This window comes from Aotus nancymaae, unplaced genomic scaffold (assembly GCF_030222135.1).
Source record: "Aotus nancymaae isolate 86718 unplaced genomic scaffold, 86718_ANA_hifiasm-v0.15.2.pri h1tg000040l, whole genome shotgun sequence".
In the NCBI taxonomy this organism is placed as follows: domain Eukaryota; kingdom Metazoa; phylum Chordata; class Mammalia; order Primates; family Aotidae; genus Aotus; species Aotus nancymaae.
This window is the reverse complement of record NW_026988454.1, coordinates 97,174,793-97,195,009: the sequence shown is the minus strand read 5'-3', so window position 1 is coordinate 97,195,009 and position 20,217 is coordinate 97,174,793. Positions and strand designations below refer to the sequence as shown.

The 20,217-nt window shown below is 34.9% G+C and overlaps 1 protein-coding gene across 1 annotated transcript in view; it reads left to right on the top strand.

The window, feature by feature from the left end:
• Nucleotides 1-20,217, top strand: part of ADGRB3 (adhesion G protein-coupled receptor B3) — a 751,340-nt gene that overhangs the window by 366,044 nt on the left and 365,079 nt on the right. Inside the window, exons 11-12 of the mRNA XM_064360929.1 lie at nucleotides 7,577-7,645; nucleotides 12,124-12,232. Coding sequence (XP_064216999.1) covers nucleotides 7,577-7,645; nucleotides 12,124-12,232 — 178 coding nt within the window. The remainder of the gene's footprint in view (nucleotides 1-7,576; nucleotides 7,646-12,123; nucleotides 12,233-20,217) is intronic.

Below are 20,217 nucleotides of genomic sequence, written 5' to 3'. Positions count from 1 at the left end.
ATTGCAGTTTTTAATGGGCAAAAAAAAGCATTTACTTTTGCACTAACCTATTACACTGTATTTTGAAAACTCTTTGGATTTTTACCTAGTTAAAGGAATGGTCTGTCTCCTCTGGATTAATCTCAGCAGTAGAGTCTTTTTTTTTTTTTTTTTAGATGTAGTCTAGCTCTGTAGCCCATGCTGGAGTGCAGTGGTGTGATCTCAGCTCATTGCAACCTCTGTTTCCCAGGTTCAAGCGATTCTCCTACCTCAGCCTCTTGAGTAGCTGGGACTACAGGCATGCACCACCACACCTGGCTAATTTTTGTATATTCAGTAGAGATAGGGTTTCGCCATGTTGGCCAGGCTGGTCTCGAACTCCTGACCTCAGTTGATCCACTTACCTTGGCCTCCCAAAGTGCTGGGATTTAGAATTTATATTATTCTGTTACCTGTCTTTTCTGCTTTTTTGGTTACTTCCTCATATTTTTAAATTTCTCTTTTTATGAGTTTACCTTCAATATTTTAATCGTGACTTCATTCCAGTTGGTTTTAGTCATGATAATCTTAATTTTTTTTGTCTCAAAAGGCTCCAGTTTAACTATTCACAAGTTTTTACCTCTTGAGCTGTAGGCTTGTAGTTAAACCTACCCAATGGGTCTCTTTTCTTAGCTATGTTGTAGATTCTTCATACTCAACTTGAACAAAACAAAGGTCACTTTCTCTTCTCAACAGTGCTGCTTCGTATGTGGTAGCGTTTATAACTCATCATCTTCAGCTACCTGAGCTAAGAACCAAAGCCTGACCTTTGATTCTGTGCTTACCCTCCCATGCAATCTGTCATTATGTCATTTCTGTAAACCAAGCTACCGTCATCTCTGGCCTCAATAATTAAGACAAACTGTGTTCTAAGTTTCCTGTTTTTACTCTTATTCTCCTGTACTTTATCTTCCCCTCAGTGGCCAAAGCTGAACTTTTATTTTTAATAAATTCATGTAGTAGAACTACTGTGTGATCAAAGCCTCACTTTATCTGACCCCTGTGTATCATTTTCATCCTCTAGAATATTTTTATCCCTTCACCTCACCCAGCCCCCTATTCAGCTCATTATGTTATCTTTCTTTCTGTTTCTCGAACTTGTTCAGACTGTTGTTTACCCAGGGAATTTGAACATTCTCTTCCCTTCTGGAATGCCCTTCCTCAGGTCTTTTCATGGCTGTCTCTTTTGTCGCTTTTTTTATTCTGTACTCAGCTCAAATGTCACCTTCTTAGAAAGGTCTTTCCTGCTGACCATCCAATCTAAAGTAATCTATCTCTCTCTCTCTCTGTCTCACACACACATACACACACACCTTGCTGACCTACTTAGTCTATTCCTATAACCTATTTTGTTTTTGTGTCACTGTCTCAGTCCCTTTGTGATGTTATAATGAAATGCCTGAAGCTGGGTGATTGATAATGAATAAAAATGTATTTCCCACAGTTCTGGAGGCTGGAAAGTCCAACAGCAAGGCACTGATGGCAGATTCAGTTGTCTGGTTATGGCTGCTGTCTGCTTCCAAGCTGGTGCCTTGTTGCTGCATTCCCTAGTACAGGAGGAACCCTGCATCCTCACATAGTGGAAAACAGAAGGGTATGTTAGCCAAACACTGCTGGAAACTTCTTTTATAAGGGCAGTAATTCCATTCACGTGAGAGGAGTCCTCATGGCATGATTACTTTTAAAGGCCCCCAACTCTTAATAACATCACGTTGGCAACAGCTGAGTTTTGGAGGCATCATATTCAAACTGTTGCAGTCACTGTCTGAAATCATCCTTTTAAATGTATTTGCTTACTTTTACTTCTCTTTACCCACTGGAGCATAAATTCAGCAAGGGAAGTAATATATCTTGTTTACTGTCATATTCGCAGCACTTAGAACAGAACAGCTGAATATAGAAAAGGTATTTAATAACTACTACTTGAATGAATAAGGAAATATATTTCTGCTTAAGTATTTTATATACCTTTCCTTGCTGTTCCATTCGCACATCCACTGCTCTCCTTTAGGCCTTCATAATCACTATTTTGATGTTGATAATGCTTTCTAGTGATGTCTCTTTCTTCATTTTTTTCTTGCTAAAGTCCCCTGACTTTACTCTCTGGCTGATATTTGTATAACTTTCTTTATGCCATTCTTTTGATGAACAAAGCAGCACTTGTACTATTAAATGCATCTTGCCAGGATCAGGGTAAGGGTAGTGATGTATAGAGAGGGTTCCCTGTGTTTGGCATAGGATGAACTGGGTTTATGGAGTTCATGGGTTTATGAAAGAGGAGGCCCCTTCCTTGCTTGTTTCTGCATGTGAATTTAAGGACCAGGGTTGAATATCCAGAGCTCCTTTTTGTAGTCGTGCAACCCCTCTAAAGTATGTGTTTGTGTTCAAGGATGATGTTGAGTCGTCAGATGCTGTAAGAAGAGTTTGATCCCATATTTACTCAAGATAACTAGCTTTCTTATCTGTAAAAATAAGTGTCATCTCTCACTCCCTGGACATAAGGAGAGCTCTGGTACCATTAAAAGCATCAATGGAAGAGGAGGGTGTTGACTCAAAAAAGAGACAGCAAATTAGATATAAACCTTTTTTTTGATTTTTTAAAAAAAATCCATGAATGCCAAGCCCATTTCCTTACACACAGTGGACATGTAATTCCATCAGTTTTAAATATTTGAGTATTTACATGTTGCTGTGCCTGATGTGCACTGGGGGCACAAGAGTGAACAAAATAGAAGTAACTCGATTATAAACTAGTAGAGGAAAAAGCCCTAAACCAATCTCATACAACTAAATCATGACTTTAAAATGCTATATACTTCAAAAAAAGATCACACAGAACCACGAGAAAAATAAAATATCAAACCCTGTATAATTGGGGGGGAGGTGATGATCTGATAAAGCCTTTTTGAGGAAATTGCATATAAATCTGTACATAAAGGATAAGAAAAGGTTATCTGAGTAAAGAACAGAAAAAATAACAGTCCAAGAAAGCAAACAGCATGGAAACAGATCTACAGACAGGGAAGAAAAGAATGTGGGATGCATGAAACAGTCTAATGAACTTGGTGTATAAATAGAGTATGGAGCAGGATAGCATAAGATGAAGTTAGACAGGAAGTGACTGGATCACACATGGCCTTGCAACCATCAACTAGTTGATCTCTAGGTTGGGGATCAAGGATCTATTCTATGTTATGCATCCTTATCCTAATGGCTTATTCCTGCTTCCTTGTTTGCTGTTAATCCTTTATAATAATTCCCCCTATATTTCTAGTCAGAGTCACTATAGTTCTTTCAAATCTTCAGATCTACCTTATTTAGTCTGCCTCTTAGGGCTTGTCTCTCCCTTGGTGTCCAAGAATTTTGCTACTAGTTAAGATGGAGGAGAATACATTTCCTGCTTCTGAAATCACTAGCCTAATCTACAACTCTATTTCCATGGAAATAGGAATTCAGCAAAAGCAAAATGCTAAGACATATTTTAGTATATTTATAAAAAATTGTATATAATCCATAAGAAATCTGCCAAGTGGACACCAATCAGAAGTAAAAACAGAATTTTTTACTGCTTTCCATAAAATAAAGTGTCCTTTTTGTCTCGTATAGCCAAATCTAGGGCCTCTACTTTGAATGCCACAGAAGGATTTATGCTTCTCTTTATAGCATACATTTACTGCCCTGATTTTTGTAATACTTCCTGCAAAGAAAGAATAATCATGCCTCTTTGACCTCTGTGTACTGCAACCATTCACCATGGTGCCTCTCACATAGTAGGTATTTAATAATAACTACCCTGAACCCCCCTCCCCGCAGAGAATATTCTTTGAAAGAAGAGATTTCTGCTGAACAAACTGTGTGCCCCAGAGTTAGTGATTAATCAGTTCTGCTCTGTACATATTGCTGAGAGAGGAAGAGACATTAAACAGAGATAGAGGAGAATGCTATTGGTTGGGAACTTCTATATCAGAATTACAGGTGCATATTTGCCATAATGTGGCAATGAATACAAATCATGCAGCCAGTCATAAAAATATATAACATAAAGAGAATAAAACCGTAAATCTGCCTTATATCAAGCACTTACTATGCATCAGGTACTGTGCTAAGAATTAACTTCAAGCTGCACAACAGCTCTGCCAGGTAGCTATTATTACTGCTGTATTACAGATTAAAGAAATAAAGCATAGATAGGCAACATCTTCCATAACCACACAGTTATTAATTGATGGGGAAAATGTTAAACTGGATCTGCCTCATTCAAGCTCCAAACAGCTCCCATTCTGCCAAGGACACTCAGTTTTTCAAATCAGTCTAGGTCATGGAGATCAGGGCTGACTATAAAAAAAAGAGAGGGAGAGAAAACCTACTGTAAGGTGTTGACCTTTTTATTTTAGGGATTGACATAAGTGACCTGATCCATAAATCATCAAAAGAGAGAGATTGTCACCATTAATGGAGTTTTAAAATAACACTAGCAAATAGGGGCTCTGCTACCACGGAAGCAGCTTCATACTTTGTTTGAAAATTCAATCATGGGTCCTGAAATGTCATGAGTCCCCTCTTCAAAGTACTGTTCTGTTAGGTTTGGTTCTATTTATCAGCCTGATAGTTTAGCAAATGTCAACGTGAGTACATATATATATATGTGTATATATATATATAAAATCAGTATGTATTAATATGTGTATATTTATATATAATGTATGTGTGTGTGTGTGTGTATATATATATATGTTCTATATGTGTCAGACAAGTTAGAGCAAGGTCAGCTGAAAGAAGTGGTACTGAATCTTATTAGGAAAGCTGAGGTGCAAAATGTGGTACATGTACACTATGGAATACTACACAGGCATTAAAAGTAATGAAATCATGTCCTGTGCAATAACATGGATGCAGCTGGAGGCCATTATCCTAAGCAAATTAATGCAGAAACAGAAAATCAAATATTGCATGTTCTCACTTATAAGTGGGAGCTAAATATTGAGTACTCATGCACATAAAAATGGCAACAACAGACACCAGGGACTGATAGAATGGGGAGGGAGGGAAGGAGAGGGGAAAGGGCTGAAAGCCTAACTACTGGGTACTATGCTCAGTACATAGGTGATAGGATCATTCATACTCCAAGCCTCAGCATCACGCAATAAACCCAGGTACCACACCTTCACATGTATCTCTTGAATCTAAAATTAAAGTTGAGAAAATAGAAGGAAAAAAGGAAACTCTGAGATTTACTGATTATGCAACCTAATTTTTTTTTTAATTTAGGACTTTACTGAATATCTGCTATGAGCAAAGCATTATATGCTCTGAGGATACACTGATGAACAAGAAAGACTTAGTCTCCCTATAAATGCTGCCCACTGCTTGAGACATTCTGACTTAGCTCACTGTGTCCCTACATGGACTGCATTAGTCAAGGCACTACCTACTGATTGTTCCAAAATCTAATCAATAGTGAGATCAAATAACTTTATTCTGTACTGCCTTCCCTCTCCGATTTAGCAGAGTCACATTTCTTGGCCTTGAAAAACAATACAAACTGCTTCTTATACTCTACGTTGGGTTGGTTCAACATATATTTTAATAATTTGTGTTTTTTATCTGTGCCCTTTGTTGATTTTAAAAAAAAAACTCTGAATTTATTGCCTTCATCAAGGAATTTTGTGTATGCAATGGCTTTCATGTACAGCAAGGAGTCACCGACCCACTGTCAGCAAAACATGCTTTGTGAAATGTTTTTTTCAGAAAAGGAGATGCAGTTGTACAAATTGCTTCCTGTTCTCTTGGTGTCTCTTGTTAGCAGCAGCATGCATTTTCTATGAAAGCTGGCAGGGGTTAGAATGCAGACCGAGGTCATGGACCTCAGCACAGCTAACTGGCACGTACAGGGATAAAACCTGCAACTTTTGCCTCATTAGCACCATGTCCCCTACTGAATTAACCAGTCATAGGCAATTGGAGAACTCTGAAGGTTAATTCTTTCTGCCCATAGGTAGAGTTACAGCTCAATGGACTAAGCCCTTCAAATGTTAACACTCCAAGCAGGAAATTTTAAGTGGAAAAAAATGGCTGGTAGTACAAAAAGGTTAAATGAATTGAGAAACGAGTCTAAAACAGACTTGCAGTTTTTTTAAGAGTTGCGTAAAATATTCTGTAACTTTTATAGAGGTTATGACTCAAACCATGTTTCAACTCATGTGATTGCCAGGAACTATTAAAATAAATAGCACAAATAGGGCAATTAAATATAGATACTGACAGCTTCAAACCACAAGAGAAGAGGAAATGAAGCAGCTTTGTTTTTCATTTAATAACACCCAGGTGAGTTTTTTGGAATTAGTGCAAATGCCTGTTTTGAGAAGCTAGATAGGGAGGAAGACTGATGAGACTAACAGGTTATGATTATTTCCGCCCTCAAGGGAGTCCTGGTCTAAGTTAATGTATCAGTATGAAGCAGTGCTACTGATAACCTACACACAGACAGGCAGAAGAGATGGGTTCTGAGAACACAGCCAAGCCACCACTGCCTATGCAGCTTAAGATAAACGTCATACCTTCCCTTTACACTTCTCAGGTCTCCTGTGACCCCTAAGTCATAGCTCACCTTCAAAGGCACCCTGCTTGTTCTCCCAGTTCCTGTGTCTTGATGGCACAGTGTAGTGCAAAAGAACAGACAAGTCTCTGTCTGGTAAAAATCCTTCATGTATGAAATGAGCACTCGCAAAACTGAACTGAACAGAGCCCTGCTCTCTGTCAGTGTGTCTATGGTGAATAGAATATGAACATCAAAATGGACCTTCCTGCATGGACAGGGAAAACCTAAAACCATTGGGTACTGCTAGGTGAAGATAAAGCCAATAGGTCTTCAACAGTTAGAGACAAGAATGATGGCAAGGATGTGACATGTCTATTCGTTCTTCCATGTTGGCTTGCTGGCAAAAGGCAGAGGTGTATAGAGTAATAATCTGAAAACATCTAAGATTTATTGTGATCTTAACATATATGATATGCCAGAAACTTAGAGCATTTTATTTAATATGTGCAATAGGTAGTTATAAAAGTATAATGGCCAGGAAGGGCAGAGTCGAGATTTTAACTGAGGGTGCCTGTCTTGCCTCCACTTTGCCTGTAGTCTTACTAGAATGTTCTTTGAAACAACAGTGCAAGTAACAATCACAACTCACAATTAACAGGACAACTTGTAATGGAACAAATACAGTTGACTTTCTTTACAGACGGGATTAAACTTACATGGAATAATTACACAATGACATGACAAAGTGGAAAATAGAGACTATAATGGAACAAATAATTGTGAGTGAAAGTGTTTTCCCATTCTGACCTCTTCTGTGGGTACAGAAATGAAGTTATATAAAATCCTAGAACTATGGTACTGAAAAAGGATCCTCAGAGATCTTCTAGAATATTATGTTAAGGTCATAAAGCAATATTGCAGAGTATTTATACCTTTACCAAGTAGTCAACTCAAATAGATGATATTAAAAATATAATTCTCTCATGTAATATTAAACCTTTTATCTAATTTAATTTACAGAACTTCTTTCAAATAGTTAGCAACCTTCTAGATGAAGAAAACAAGGAAAAATGGGAAGATGCACAACAGGTAAGGATGGGGTTTTTTTCAGAACTTAAAATGAAGTTGGCTAAACAAAGTATAAAAAATATGTGTAAATTAATGGCTTGCTATTTCAGGAAAACAAGAGATTTTTACGTCAGTCTAGGTTATATCCTAGTAATTTTTGAGGAAACAAATGATCTTTACCATATCAGTCTGCAATATTTATACATGTGAAAAAAAGCTGAGCAAGTTTAAGCAAATTAAAACTTTAAGGATATAATGTGTAATAATTATATGCCAAACCAATAAGTTCCTTTTCTGTCTACAGAGCATGGGAAAAACAGGACATCTAAAAGTACCTATTTCAAATGAAACTATGGAGTTTTGACTAATAAGACCATTTGCATTTACTACAATGTTACATATAATATGGATCATAAAGAGAGAGATTAATTTTTATTCAAATCCAAGAATTGTAAAAATCAGGCCTCACCAAAAATTATATTATGATTTTTAAAACATCTCTGTTTTATGCTGTATCAGTATAGCAAGTGACCTTATTGGTTTGGGTATTTTTTATAAATGCCTTGCATTACCATTTGTGGTATCCTAACTAATATACAATGACTAATTTTTTTTTCCTCTGAATTGCAGGAAAAGTGAGTTAGAAGTCTAGAAAGAGAGAAAAGTTATGTTTTTTAAAATTCTATGTGAATTTAATTTAACTGGATATTAAACTTCTTTAGGTTTTCTACTTGACTCTTGTTAAAAATAAGACAAAAAAAAAGAATATTTACTGAGGTTCATTCAGGTTTTCCCTTTATAATCATATTCTGGGTCTTCAGAAGTAAAGCATGCCCTTTATCCTACTACGACAGGAGCTCTAAAAATAGTCCAGTGTGGGTCTACCTCATTATCAGGTACAAATTTCATGCATCTGGACATAACCAGAAAAAATAACCCCTTAGTTTAAGATTTTAAATCTATTTTTTTCTACTAATTTGAGTTACACATTTGTCCTTGGCTTTCTTCTAGAGGACAACCTCATTCACTCATTCTAAGAAGATGGTGTCTTTCCTTAGAATACAGCTGTAGAGGCTAAGTACATCTTTCTAGAATGCTAGAGACTATTAATTATGGATGTATTTAGAAGAAATATATAATATCCTATTTAAAACAAGACTGCAATTCATCAGATGCTGTTATTTACTGTGAGGGCCCAACTTTAACAAATAATGAATGGTGGTAGAACTTCCTGTCAATGAAAATCCTGAATTCATAATCCATCTATTTCCTCGGGATTTTTAGCTATATGCTTATATATATATAATATTTTTGCCAGTAATAAAATCCTTAATGCTATTTTTAAAATAACTATTTGAAACTTAAAATAAAACAAAAACAACCCTGTTATGTAGCTTTTACTCAAGGTGGTGTCATAAATGCAGCCATGTGGTGAATGGGTCTCTGAGTTTGTGGCACAAAGGGTGAACTTCACAGAAATAGGCGCTGTTTAAAATCTGCCAACGATAATCCTTGTGGGTCTCCTTATTTTTGAGTAATAGATTCAACAAAAGTAAATATAAAACAGAATTCTGTGTGCATTTGGAAAACAAGCTGAGCAAAATGGTGGCTATTGACTTTGGAAGGTTTTTGCAAACAAAATTTATTCTTTTGGACAGTCATTTCATAATTTGTTATCCATCAGCTACAGTTATGAAGGATAAAACTATGTTTAGATAAAGCATCCTACTAAAAACATAGTATACTAAAGTGAAAAAGAAAACTACATTTTTATATAGCACTACTTTACACTCTACTCATATGACTGGAGTTGACAAATCCAGTTTAGTCAAGATAAGCCATTCGAGTCATGTATTATGTTCAATATTTCTTTATTATTTTTAAAATTCAAATGTCTCTAGAGCAAATGCAAACTGCGGCCAGTGAGCCAAATCCAGCTTGAGGCTTATTTTGTTAATCATATTTTGGAATATAGCCACACCCATTCATTTACATATGATGTATATATGGCTGTTTTGGTGCAACAAGAAAAGAGTTAAGTTGACAGCAGAGACCTCATGCCCTGCAAAGCCTAAAATATTTACTATTTGAGAACAGAAAAAGTTTGCCAACCTTTTATAACCTGCTTTATAACATTTGACTACAGTTGGAGAAATATAATTAAAAACAAAACCTTTAGCCAACCTAAAAAAAACTCTCCACAAAGGTAGAAGAGAAAGAAAACACATTCATTATTGAATAAGCAGTAAATCAGAAAGTAATGTGTATCATAGGCAATCTGCTGAGACTAGAAAGACAGAAAGAAACCTTACCCTATTACATAGCCAAGCAGTGTCCTCAAGATAAAAAGTAACTAGTCCTGAAGAGGACTAAGAGCACCTTTTGTCACATATAGTTCATCCTAAATTCACTTGGTAATTGACAGTGACCATCTTGTTACTTAATTGACCTTATTCAAAGAAAAATAACCTCCTTGTATCTTTATGACTGGAGGTAATTTTGCCACTTGAAGCAAAATTCAAGAGGCCTCTTAAGTTAGGCTTCTACCCTTTACAAAACTGAGAAAGAAGGACACTATGTTTTTGTATATTTACCTTTGAAAGAGAGACATTCCTGGATCTTTAAGCTGTAGGAGACATGCATTTCAAAGTGAAAGAGTGCTAACAATTACTAGTTTTCCAAAAGTAAATTCTTTGAGAAAAGGGAGAAGAGAGTGGGGTTGAGGGAGGGAGAGTCTCTTCCCTCATTTTCAACAGCAAAAGTTAAGCCTCTTATTTTCATTTGTATTTATCCTTTCACTACACATACTCATATATATATGCACCTACACAAAGATGGGGGAAAATACAGTAGTAGCAGGAAGCCTTGGCAATAACAAAAATCTTATGCATGTTCTTGGAAGTGGGATAATGGACTTTGATAATTCATGTTTAATGACTAAAAATGAAGCTAAGAAACAGGTGTTATCCCCCAAATCTTTCTAAAATTAAAAATAGGAACTATCTCAGCAATACATGTCTAAGTGTAATATCCATCGTTCATGTCTTCAAGTATATGTGAGTAAATATACTGTCCGATATTTAGATGGGCACAGCCACAAGCCACTTTGAAATACACATATGCCTGCTGTCCTTTCCAGCTCTTACTGTATGCTTTTCGACTATTCAGAATGTCTTTTCGTCTTCTGCACTAGTCTTTGCAATTAGAAACCAGCTAGAGCTCTCTAATCCACTTAATTTTTCATGGCTAGAAAACACAGTGTTGCTGAATGGCCACAAGAAATTAGCCTGACTTCAAAACATTTTCTGCTCTAAAATGGTTATATAATGCGGGCTGACTCTATAAGCTTTATGGGTTATACATGCTAAAATTCATGTGACCTTTTCAACAGCCTTTATGTTCCAAACACTATCAACTATTGCCACCATCAGGTTGCCTAAGAACAAACAAACAATAAAACAAAACACACTCATCTATTTGTATTGTGTGAGGTGCCATGATGTTGAAAAAAAACACTTAGGCCATGGAGGCAGATGTTCCTATAGGTAGATAGGTAGGTAGATGGATGGATGGATAGATGCATAGATGGACAGTTAGGTAGATACTGCTCAGCCACCATTAAAGACACAATATGGCCTTAGGTATGCTGTTTAACCTTCTTGAGTTCTTTCTTCCTCTTGCCTAAAATATGCATAATAATTTTATAGGTGTGTTTCGTATGTGTACATGTAAAGCACATGCACTAGAACTATTAATATTTTTGTAATCCTATAATTATTGACAGTATTCTTATAGTGGACATTATAATTATTAAAAATAAATGTTTCTCTCAAGATATTTATTATTATACAGTAACTTAAAAGTTTGTAAATATCTTCATTGTGGCAATAATAATTGTTTTTCCTTCGGTGTTCATCATATAGATACCAAGCTAAACATGTAAAACGCCCAATTTCAGTGTTTGTCCTACATTTTTGTTATATTTAAGTGATAGAAAGCCCATCAAAAGTAAAGTCATGTATTTTCTGAGGAGACATTCTGTTAGATATTTTGAGTTTCCTTAGATTTATGAGGGATTGATCAGCATATCATATTACTTCCAAAGTTCCTCCCATGTGACATATGATGTCATTGTCAGCTATTAATTTAAAAAATACTTATGCTCTGGGGTCTGTTGGGGGGAAATAGGGGAGGGACAGTGCGGGGTGGGGAGTTGGGGAGAGATAGCATGGGGAGAAACGCCACATATAGGTAAAGGGGAGGAAGAGAGCAAATCACACTGCCACGTATGTACCTATGCAACAGTCTTGCATGTTCTTCACATGTACCCAAAACCTAAAATGCAATAAAAAAAATACTGCTATTGCCAGCTGTAGATTTTTTTTTCAAGTAAAATGAAGCTCATTTGTTTTTTCATGTAGGTTTTAAAAAATTCAGTTATATATCCCATTGTTATGTATAGATTTTTTATTCCATCTAACCTTTGCTTATTTTTCTAGATTTATCCAGGCTCAATAGAGTTAATGCAGGTGATTGAAGATTTTATACACATTGTTGGAATGGGGATGATGGACTTTCAGAATTCATACTTAATGACTGGAAATGTAGGTAAGAAATAGGATTTTCCCCAAAAATCTTTTTGAAATAATAAAAAAATTGCAAGTATCTGCGCCATACATTTCCAAGTGCAATATCTGTTATTCATATATTTAAGTATATGTAGGCAAATATATTTCTAATACTTGGTGTCTGAATTTTAGATGGATCTAAATACATTACATTGTATATATATGTAAACACACACATACACACACACACACACACACATAGTTGTATTTATCTTCATGCATTTCTGCTTGTAGGCCTGTTTGTCTGTATCTTCATGTGCATATGTAGGATAATACATATTTTTTCATCTGCCAAATGCTCATCACTATCCAGTCTAGTTATGAAAGTGTGTGTGTGTGTGTGTGTGTGTGTATACATACTAGTAATTTTGAAAACAATATATTAGTCTTCATGATCTTCCATACATTGTTCTTGAGGTGTCTAGTTACTTTCTCACTGCTGAATCTGTGTGGCGGAACACTCAAGGATACCTTCCAGGGTTAAGATGATGGTGCGACTGCTGCCACTGCAGTTTTTTCTGAATACCTTCCAGTACACGGTGCGTCTCTCAGGTCCCTCTGTAATGGATTCTGTAGTGCAGCAATCATTATATTAACCAAATGACATATTTCTTTTTGTGGTTAAAAATTAACAAGAGCAAAGAAATAGTCTTCTTAATGATATACATTACACTGGTATAGGCTTAGAGTTTTCTCATTTCTTTAAAGCTTCTTCTGATGATGTTACCGTGATTCAGAATTATTTTCTTTCATTTGTCATACTTTAATAGTCTTCACATAAAAACCATTGAACTATACATAGTAATGTGTTTACATAAACATATTTTGCCCTGTATTAGTATTCACAAGTATTTAAGCTTTAGTTTCTGGATTAGGAAGAGACTTACTTTGGTGAGAGAATTAACTAGGGAAGTTCAACTGGTAGAGAATTTTTTATTATTATTATTAAGACTTTTAGTGGTTCATTTTATACTTAATTTCTTCTGAAGGTCCCTAAGTCCTGCAGGGACTCATTTTATCCTAGGATATCTCCACCAGGGTGACCTCAGATTACAATAGGTTATAGTTAACTACTCATAATATTCGTCACTTGAGGAAAGACTGTGTAATGGAGACTTCAAAAGTCAGGAGATATTTTGGAGCCCATATATTCTCTTCATGCAGCACAGGCCTTATCAGTGAGTTTAACATCTTAATGCACCTTCTGAGCCAGTTGGAGGGCCCAGAATTTTTCAAGAGGGAGCGTCCAGCAGCTTGTTGCCAGTTCAGTAATGGAGTAAGCTGTTCCTTCTTAAGGACAATTAGAGTAAAAAGAGACCAAAGATGGTATCTTGGTTGAAGGATAAATTCAGAAATTAAATGTCCATTATAAAAGTGGCTGGGAAGATAAAGGAAAGAAAGTCTGTAGGAAAGGTAGAGCACGTCTGTAGAAAAGGTTTAGCAATCACAGCTACGAGTTTTAAGGTATATGGAAGGAATCTAAAGAGAGTCTAGAGATGCTAGTTGCTCAAGCCGGAACCACTTTCCTAAGAGAAGGGAAATGAGTTATGAAGAGTCCTGTGGCAGACTGGACAATTGTTAAAGGAATTTGAGTTAAAATGAGATAGAAAAATAGAGAACTATTGTTTTCTTCTTTTTGTCAATGTTAACATCTAATTCTAAAAGCCATTGCTAATTAAAACGTGGATCAGATCAATACATGGCATTTGTGCAGAATGTATTTGGAGAAAAAAAAACTGTAAAAAACAAAGCCAATCTCAGAGTCTAGAAAACTTAAATTTGGATTTGAACTTAATTTGGATTTATGTTTCAGAATCAAAGTATATCACATTTTCAATAGCACTAGCATTATTTGCTATGAAAATTTCATAATGTCCATAAATTGCAATCATTTATTCATCTTTAGTTTCTTTGACTTACGAAGTTTGTATATTTGAAAATGTTGTGCATATTTTTGCAATAAGATTATGTTATCTAGGTTTTCCTTCTTCCCTTAAATGTGATTAAACTTTAAAAGGCATATTAAGCATAACTCCAAGCAATCAAATGCTGTAAATAAAGTCAATATCGTCCTATATCGCCATCCATCTTACCTTGTTCTGCCTTCTAATTATTTATATAGCATAAATTTTTCATATTAAAAGTTGTGTTCTGTGGGTAAAAATTCTAAACGTTATTTATATTGACTATCCAAAAGAGGTCTTATTAATTGTTGATTTCCTCAAATACTAACCCAGGGAGGGACACTGTAATTTGGTGACTAGAACTGAGTGTTATGCATCATAGTATTCAGGAGTTTTCTAAATTGTATACACTAGTATCAAATTAAGTAATATGAATAATGATCAGTTACTATTAATACTTTTTATGTTGTCCAGTTTGATACTATATATGTAAAACATTATAATATTTTGTCGATATTCCCGATGTTTTTGAGCATGGACATGCACAGAGACTATTTTACAGAAGGAAGTTGTGAAACATGTGAGTTGGCCCTCATTCTGTCTTACATCCTAATATTAATTGTCCAACAGTCTGCTCATTATACTTAGCAGATATGATGCAGGAACACAGGCATGCACACAGCATGTGAGAGATGAGTAGAGACTAGGTAACTAAGAAAGTTTGTTCCTTATGGCCATTTTCTTTAGAATGTGTTGGATTAAGACCACTTAAAGATCTTCCAAAATCATAATGCATTTTAGAGAGATTATAAACTATTTTTTCATAAAGCCTATATGCATAGCTACCTCACTTTTCTAGACTATAGATAGTAAACTCCTGAAGAAAGAGAGTTGAACAGTCAAAAATAAATGCCAAAAAGACCATGCAATTTAATAAAAGACTCTCAGAACTAATAGGTTATTTTGTTTCAACTTTAAATATTGTTTCAGCATTTCTGTTTTCCAGTTACTGGATTAGATAGAATGAGTTGGAAGCAGAGGCAGTGCTATTAGAGGCACATGTATAGCAAATAGAATAGATCAAATGCTGGAACAATAATAAAAAAGAAATATTTTTTCCTTATTGTCATTTCCCAAAGAAATTATACCTCATGTCTCACCTTTGAGAGTGTTAGTTCTAAGACTTAGGACAATAATTTATATTTAAAAGCATGGCCTTAATTCATCAAGATAAAAGTTCCTAGAATCTGATTAAAATCTCAGAAAAAGGAGTGACATATTTTAGAAAAACTTTCTTCAAAAATAGTTCAAATGAAAAAGTTTAAAGCTTCTTTTTTTTCTGAAAAATGTCCTCACCTGTATAAGCTTTTGATAAATAAAATGCTCTTATATGATAAAAAAAAATCTATGAACATTTTGGTATACATGCATGCATGTACATTTTTGTAGGGAGTATGTTCATAGCTTTTATCTGTTTCTTAAAAGATTTATGATCTCAAAACGTTTAACAGAGGTTTGGAAGAAAATAGTCTACAAACCAAGATTTTAAACCAATGTGCTTATAACATAAGCTTCAATAGAATGTTTAGTTTTCATTTTTGAATATGTATATGACATGAAAGTTGTAATACATTAGTTAATGAGCATTTACTTAAGACTAAATGCTCTGCTAGTTTATATAATTACTGCATAAATGAATATATGAATGAATGTGTATGAAAGATTTCAATTTTCAATATATCTCTTTTTAAAAAATATATTTGAAATGTTTTAAATATCTGCATAGGTAAGTGTTTTTTCTTTCAGGAAAAGCATGTGACTTTTTCAATATATCAATAATTTTTAAAAATGTATTAGTATCAATTAGGTCTGGAGGGCCATATCTTTTTATTATTCAATATGAGGCATTTTAAAAAAGTTATTTTTTCAGCAAGAGAGAAAGTTACTTTCTTCAATGAAAATATTATTTGAAGATTTATTTCAACGTACATTTTATACTTTCCCTCTAAACATATTTCCTTAGGTACCTTGCAGTCTTATTTCCCTTTTTATTTTCCTGAAACTCCTATTGGAAAAGCCTTCTGGAAACTTTGATTCCCAAATAAATCTGCTCCCGTTTTTTATTCTTCACATCCTTTATGCTTTGCTAACTGTTCTTTTTCTTGATACTGTTCATTCCTTTAATATTTTTACATTAACTACAGTTTAAAATATAATCAAAAGATAAATCTAAATTCATGACTTGCAAATATTTGGATTTCTTTAGAGGTAATAGCATAAAACAAATAACATGAAGCCATGACAAGGATAAAAATACATTGTTTTGAGGTCCAGCTATTTGCAGTTCCAAATACAAAATAGAATATATAACATCTGATATAATTAGAATGACAAGGCAAGTGAATGGGACTATATTGTTCTAATGATTTGTCTAAAGTCACAGTGGTGTGATTTACAGGTTTCATCGTATTTCCACTTATATATTTTTCACAATAACCTCATGTAGCATATTACATTTACTTTTATTGATAAGATTATTCTATTATTTAGAAATTAATTGTATTAGTTTTGAACCTACAAGTAGAATTACATTCATTGACCTGAATTCAAGGAAGATCAGTGATGAATCATGTTACTGGCCCACTGACTGTTCAAGTAAAGACAAAAAGAATTTCTCTTTTACTGTGAGAAAAGCCTTTGCTAAGCGATTTGGGTCATTAAAATAAAGGACTAATCTTCTAGCCTGCAAGAAAATTGCAGTCTAGTTGTAGACATAAAAGAATTACATGAATAAATAAACATCAAATATACCTCGATATGTGTCATGTAAGCCAAATGTTAGTGCTTTATTCCTGAAGATGTTGTTCTGTGTAAGGATCAACAAAAACTTCTTAGAGAAGGAAGCATTTAATGTAGACTTTGAAGAATGGCTGGAATATTGATAAGTCAACATAAAGAAGAGTGAGTAGCAAATAGATGGTTACAGTACAGAACATTCTGTTAGCAAAGACGATATAGAGATGTCAAAGTTGAAACTGTGCTTGGGGAAAAAGTGGCCTCTTTTAATAAAAACACATATGTATAGAAGTGAAGGAAGTGTAATAAAATTGGAAAGGCATGTTGAAACATGGTTCTGAATTATAAAGATAATAGAGAATCACTGAAGCTTGACCTGATAAGAGTTGTGCTTCAGTAGAACATATGTAAGATCAGAAAATAGAATTGATTGAAATTGGGAAACACCATAAACATAGTTAGTCTAAATGTAGATGTAAGGCTTTTAATAGTATGCAGGAGACAATGAAGACAGGAATTGCTGGTGGTAAGACTAGGAACTGACATGTGGGTATGAATTTGAGATACTGTCTGAGACTAGAATTTATAGGATTCCATAACTGACTAGGGTGTGGGAAAGAAAGGAGGGATTGAGATTATATTTATTCAACACACATTTGTGAGTATGTTTAACATATTAATATTTAGACAAGTATAGCCCCCAAGTGAAAAAATGAAAAGCCAGGTGCGGTGGCTCATGTCTGTAATCCTAGCACTTTGGGAGGCTGAGACAGGTGGATCACGAGGTCAGGAATTCAAGGCCAGCCTGGCCAAGACAGTGAAACCCCATTTCTAATAAAACTACAAAAAAAAAATTAACTGGGCGCAGTGGCAGGTGCCTGTAATCTCAGCTACTAAGGAGACTGAGGCAGGAGAAATGCTTGAACCGGGGCGGCAGAGATTGCAGTGAGTAGAGATCACACCACTGCACTGTAACCTGGGCGACAGAGTGAGACTCTGTCTCAAAAAAAAAAAAAAAGAAAATGAAATCTTGAGTTTTATTGGAAAAGTCAAATCTATAAATACACGTTTGGTGATCAACTGCATAAAAGTGATAGTTGAAGCCATAACAATTTTTTCAATTATCAATATAATAATAAGATAGAAGAGACATAAGGTGATGTCTACAGTAAAAACAAAGAATCAGAGTTGGTGTCAGAGGAATGATGGTTAGAGGTAGTAGGTTTAAGGAGTTCCAGGACAAGATGATATAAAATCAGTGTCATAAAATTAATAAAATGGAGATAACTTTGCAAATTGATCACTCTACTTATTATTAATTACTTGTAAAGTAAGAGTTAAGAGAAATCTTATGGAACTATCAATTCTATAACATGAAAATTCTCAAGGAAAAGTGCAGACACAGTGAACAGGATCTAAATTTTCAAGCTCTTTATGTGGTTTCAATGGATTACACTCTTAACATTTTGATACAGTAATCTTTATGAATTTACTTTATATAGATGAATATGGCTACACCCACTTACATCTATTTCACAACTGTTCCTTAGGAATTATTTGATACTGACAATATCAAATAAGAAGGGAGTGATTCTTAGGCTAAATAAGATCTTCAAATACAGAATGCTATAATTATTAGTTGTAATGGATTTCAAAAGTTATTCTGATGTACAAACCCTAACAGATATAAGAATCTAAAATGTATCAATTAAGTTATCTAGTAATCCAATAAGGCTAGTGCCTTGAAAACCTTAAAGTAAGATATATTTCTTCAAAAAGCTAAATATCTATGTATCTTCTTGTTTAGAAAATATTAAATAGTAGGTTTTTCAGAATGAACATTCATAGTTGATGTTTTCTGAAATGAATCCAAATTCAACCTGAATAATGGTGTGATACATGTTGACATCTCCGTTCTCTGTGCAGTGCCTTTACATCAACATCAAATCTATGTTCTTTCTTATATCCACTGGCAAACTTAATCATTTATATGGTAGAATATCTTGTTCTCTAATAGAGAAGCCAACTTTCAGTCTGACAATATAATTATAAAATAGATGGCTTCTCTTTCTAGGCTTATTTTCCTTTCTGTTACTGCTTAGTTTTGTGATTCACGGATCCCCATCTCTTGTTTAACTTCCTTTCTTTAAAAATGAGACATTCATAGTCTGTTGACACCACGCCTGAAAAAAAAACACAATTTAACTCTTTTTTTTTTTTTTTTTTGGTATGTTTATTTGTAGCACCTGACGGCGGTTCAGTCAGCCAGATTTGAGTCTAAATGTGTTAAGTTCTATCTCTGCCTTCTGGCTCTTTACCACCCTTGCTAAACACCTGAAGCAAGTGGGTGTTTTTCTGTAGGTCAGGGAAAAAAATACAACTAAAAATATCCGTTTCTTTATTGTGCTAACTTACTGGTTTCCTGAGAAAACAAATAGTTCAAACATAGTTTTTAACTTTGATATGCAGCCATAGAGTTTTTTTTTTTAAATTGCTTCTGATTTAATAGGAATTATCTCATGGTATTTACTAGGATCCTCTAAGTTCACATGGTTGGGGTGGAAGCATTGGAGAAGGTGACATTGTGAAAGTCCATATCAGACCCTCTTAGGAGCAAACAAGACAAGCTGCCCAGGGGTGTGATGGGCTTTCTTGCACACAACTGAACCACAGGCTGAGGTCCTCCCTAGTGCTGGTATAATAGATTGCTAATGATTCATGGATTTAACCAGCTTTAAGAGGTCGCAGACATTGATTCAGTAAATATGTGCCATGTTTTGTCCTAGAAGATTTCTCGGTGAACAAATTAGAAAAACTTCTTGCTCTCATGGAATTTATGTTTTGTAGTAGACATACAGATGTCAAATCAATGCCATCGAACATGTCCAGTGGTTACAATCGTTAGGAAGAGGAGTAAAGCAGTGGACAGGGTAAGCGGCTAACAAGTCAGGAGAGCAGTGTCATTTCAGGGAGGGTGACCAGGGAAGGCCTTTCATATGCAAAGTGATATGTGAGTGTAGACATGAACCTTTAGAGCATGAGATGCAGTGATACGTAGGGGCAGAACACTTCAGACAGAAGAAACAATAAGTACAAAGGCCATGATGCACTCATGTGCTTCATGTATTGGAGGAACTGGGGAAAACCACTAATGCTGAAATAGCTGAGGGAGGAGTTTTGGGAGAAAATGAAATCAGAAAGGGAGTGAAAAGTGAAACTGTAAAAGGAGTTTGTCTGAAGTCTGAAAGAAATGCAAGATGCTTAA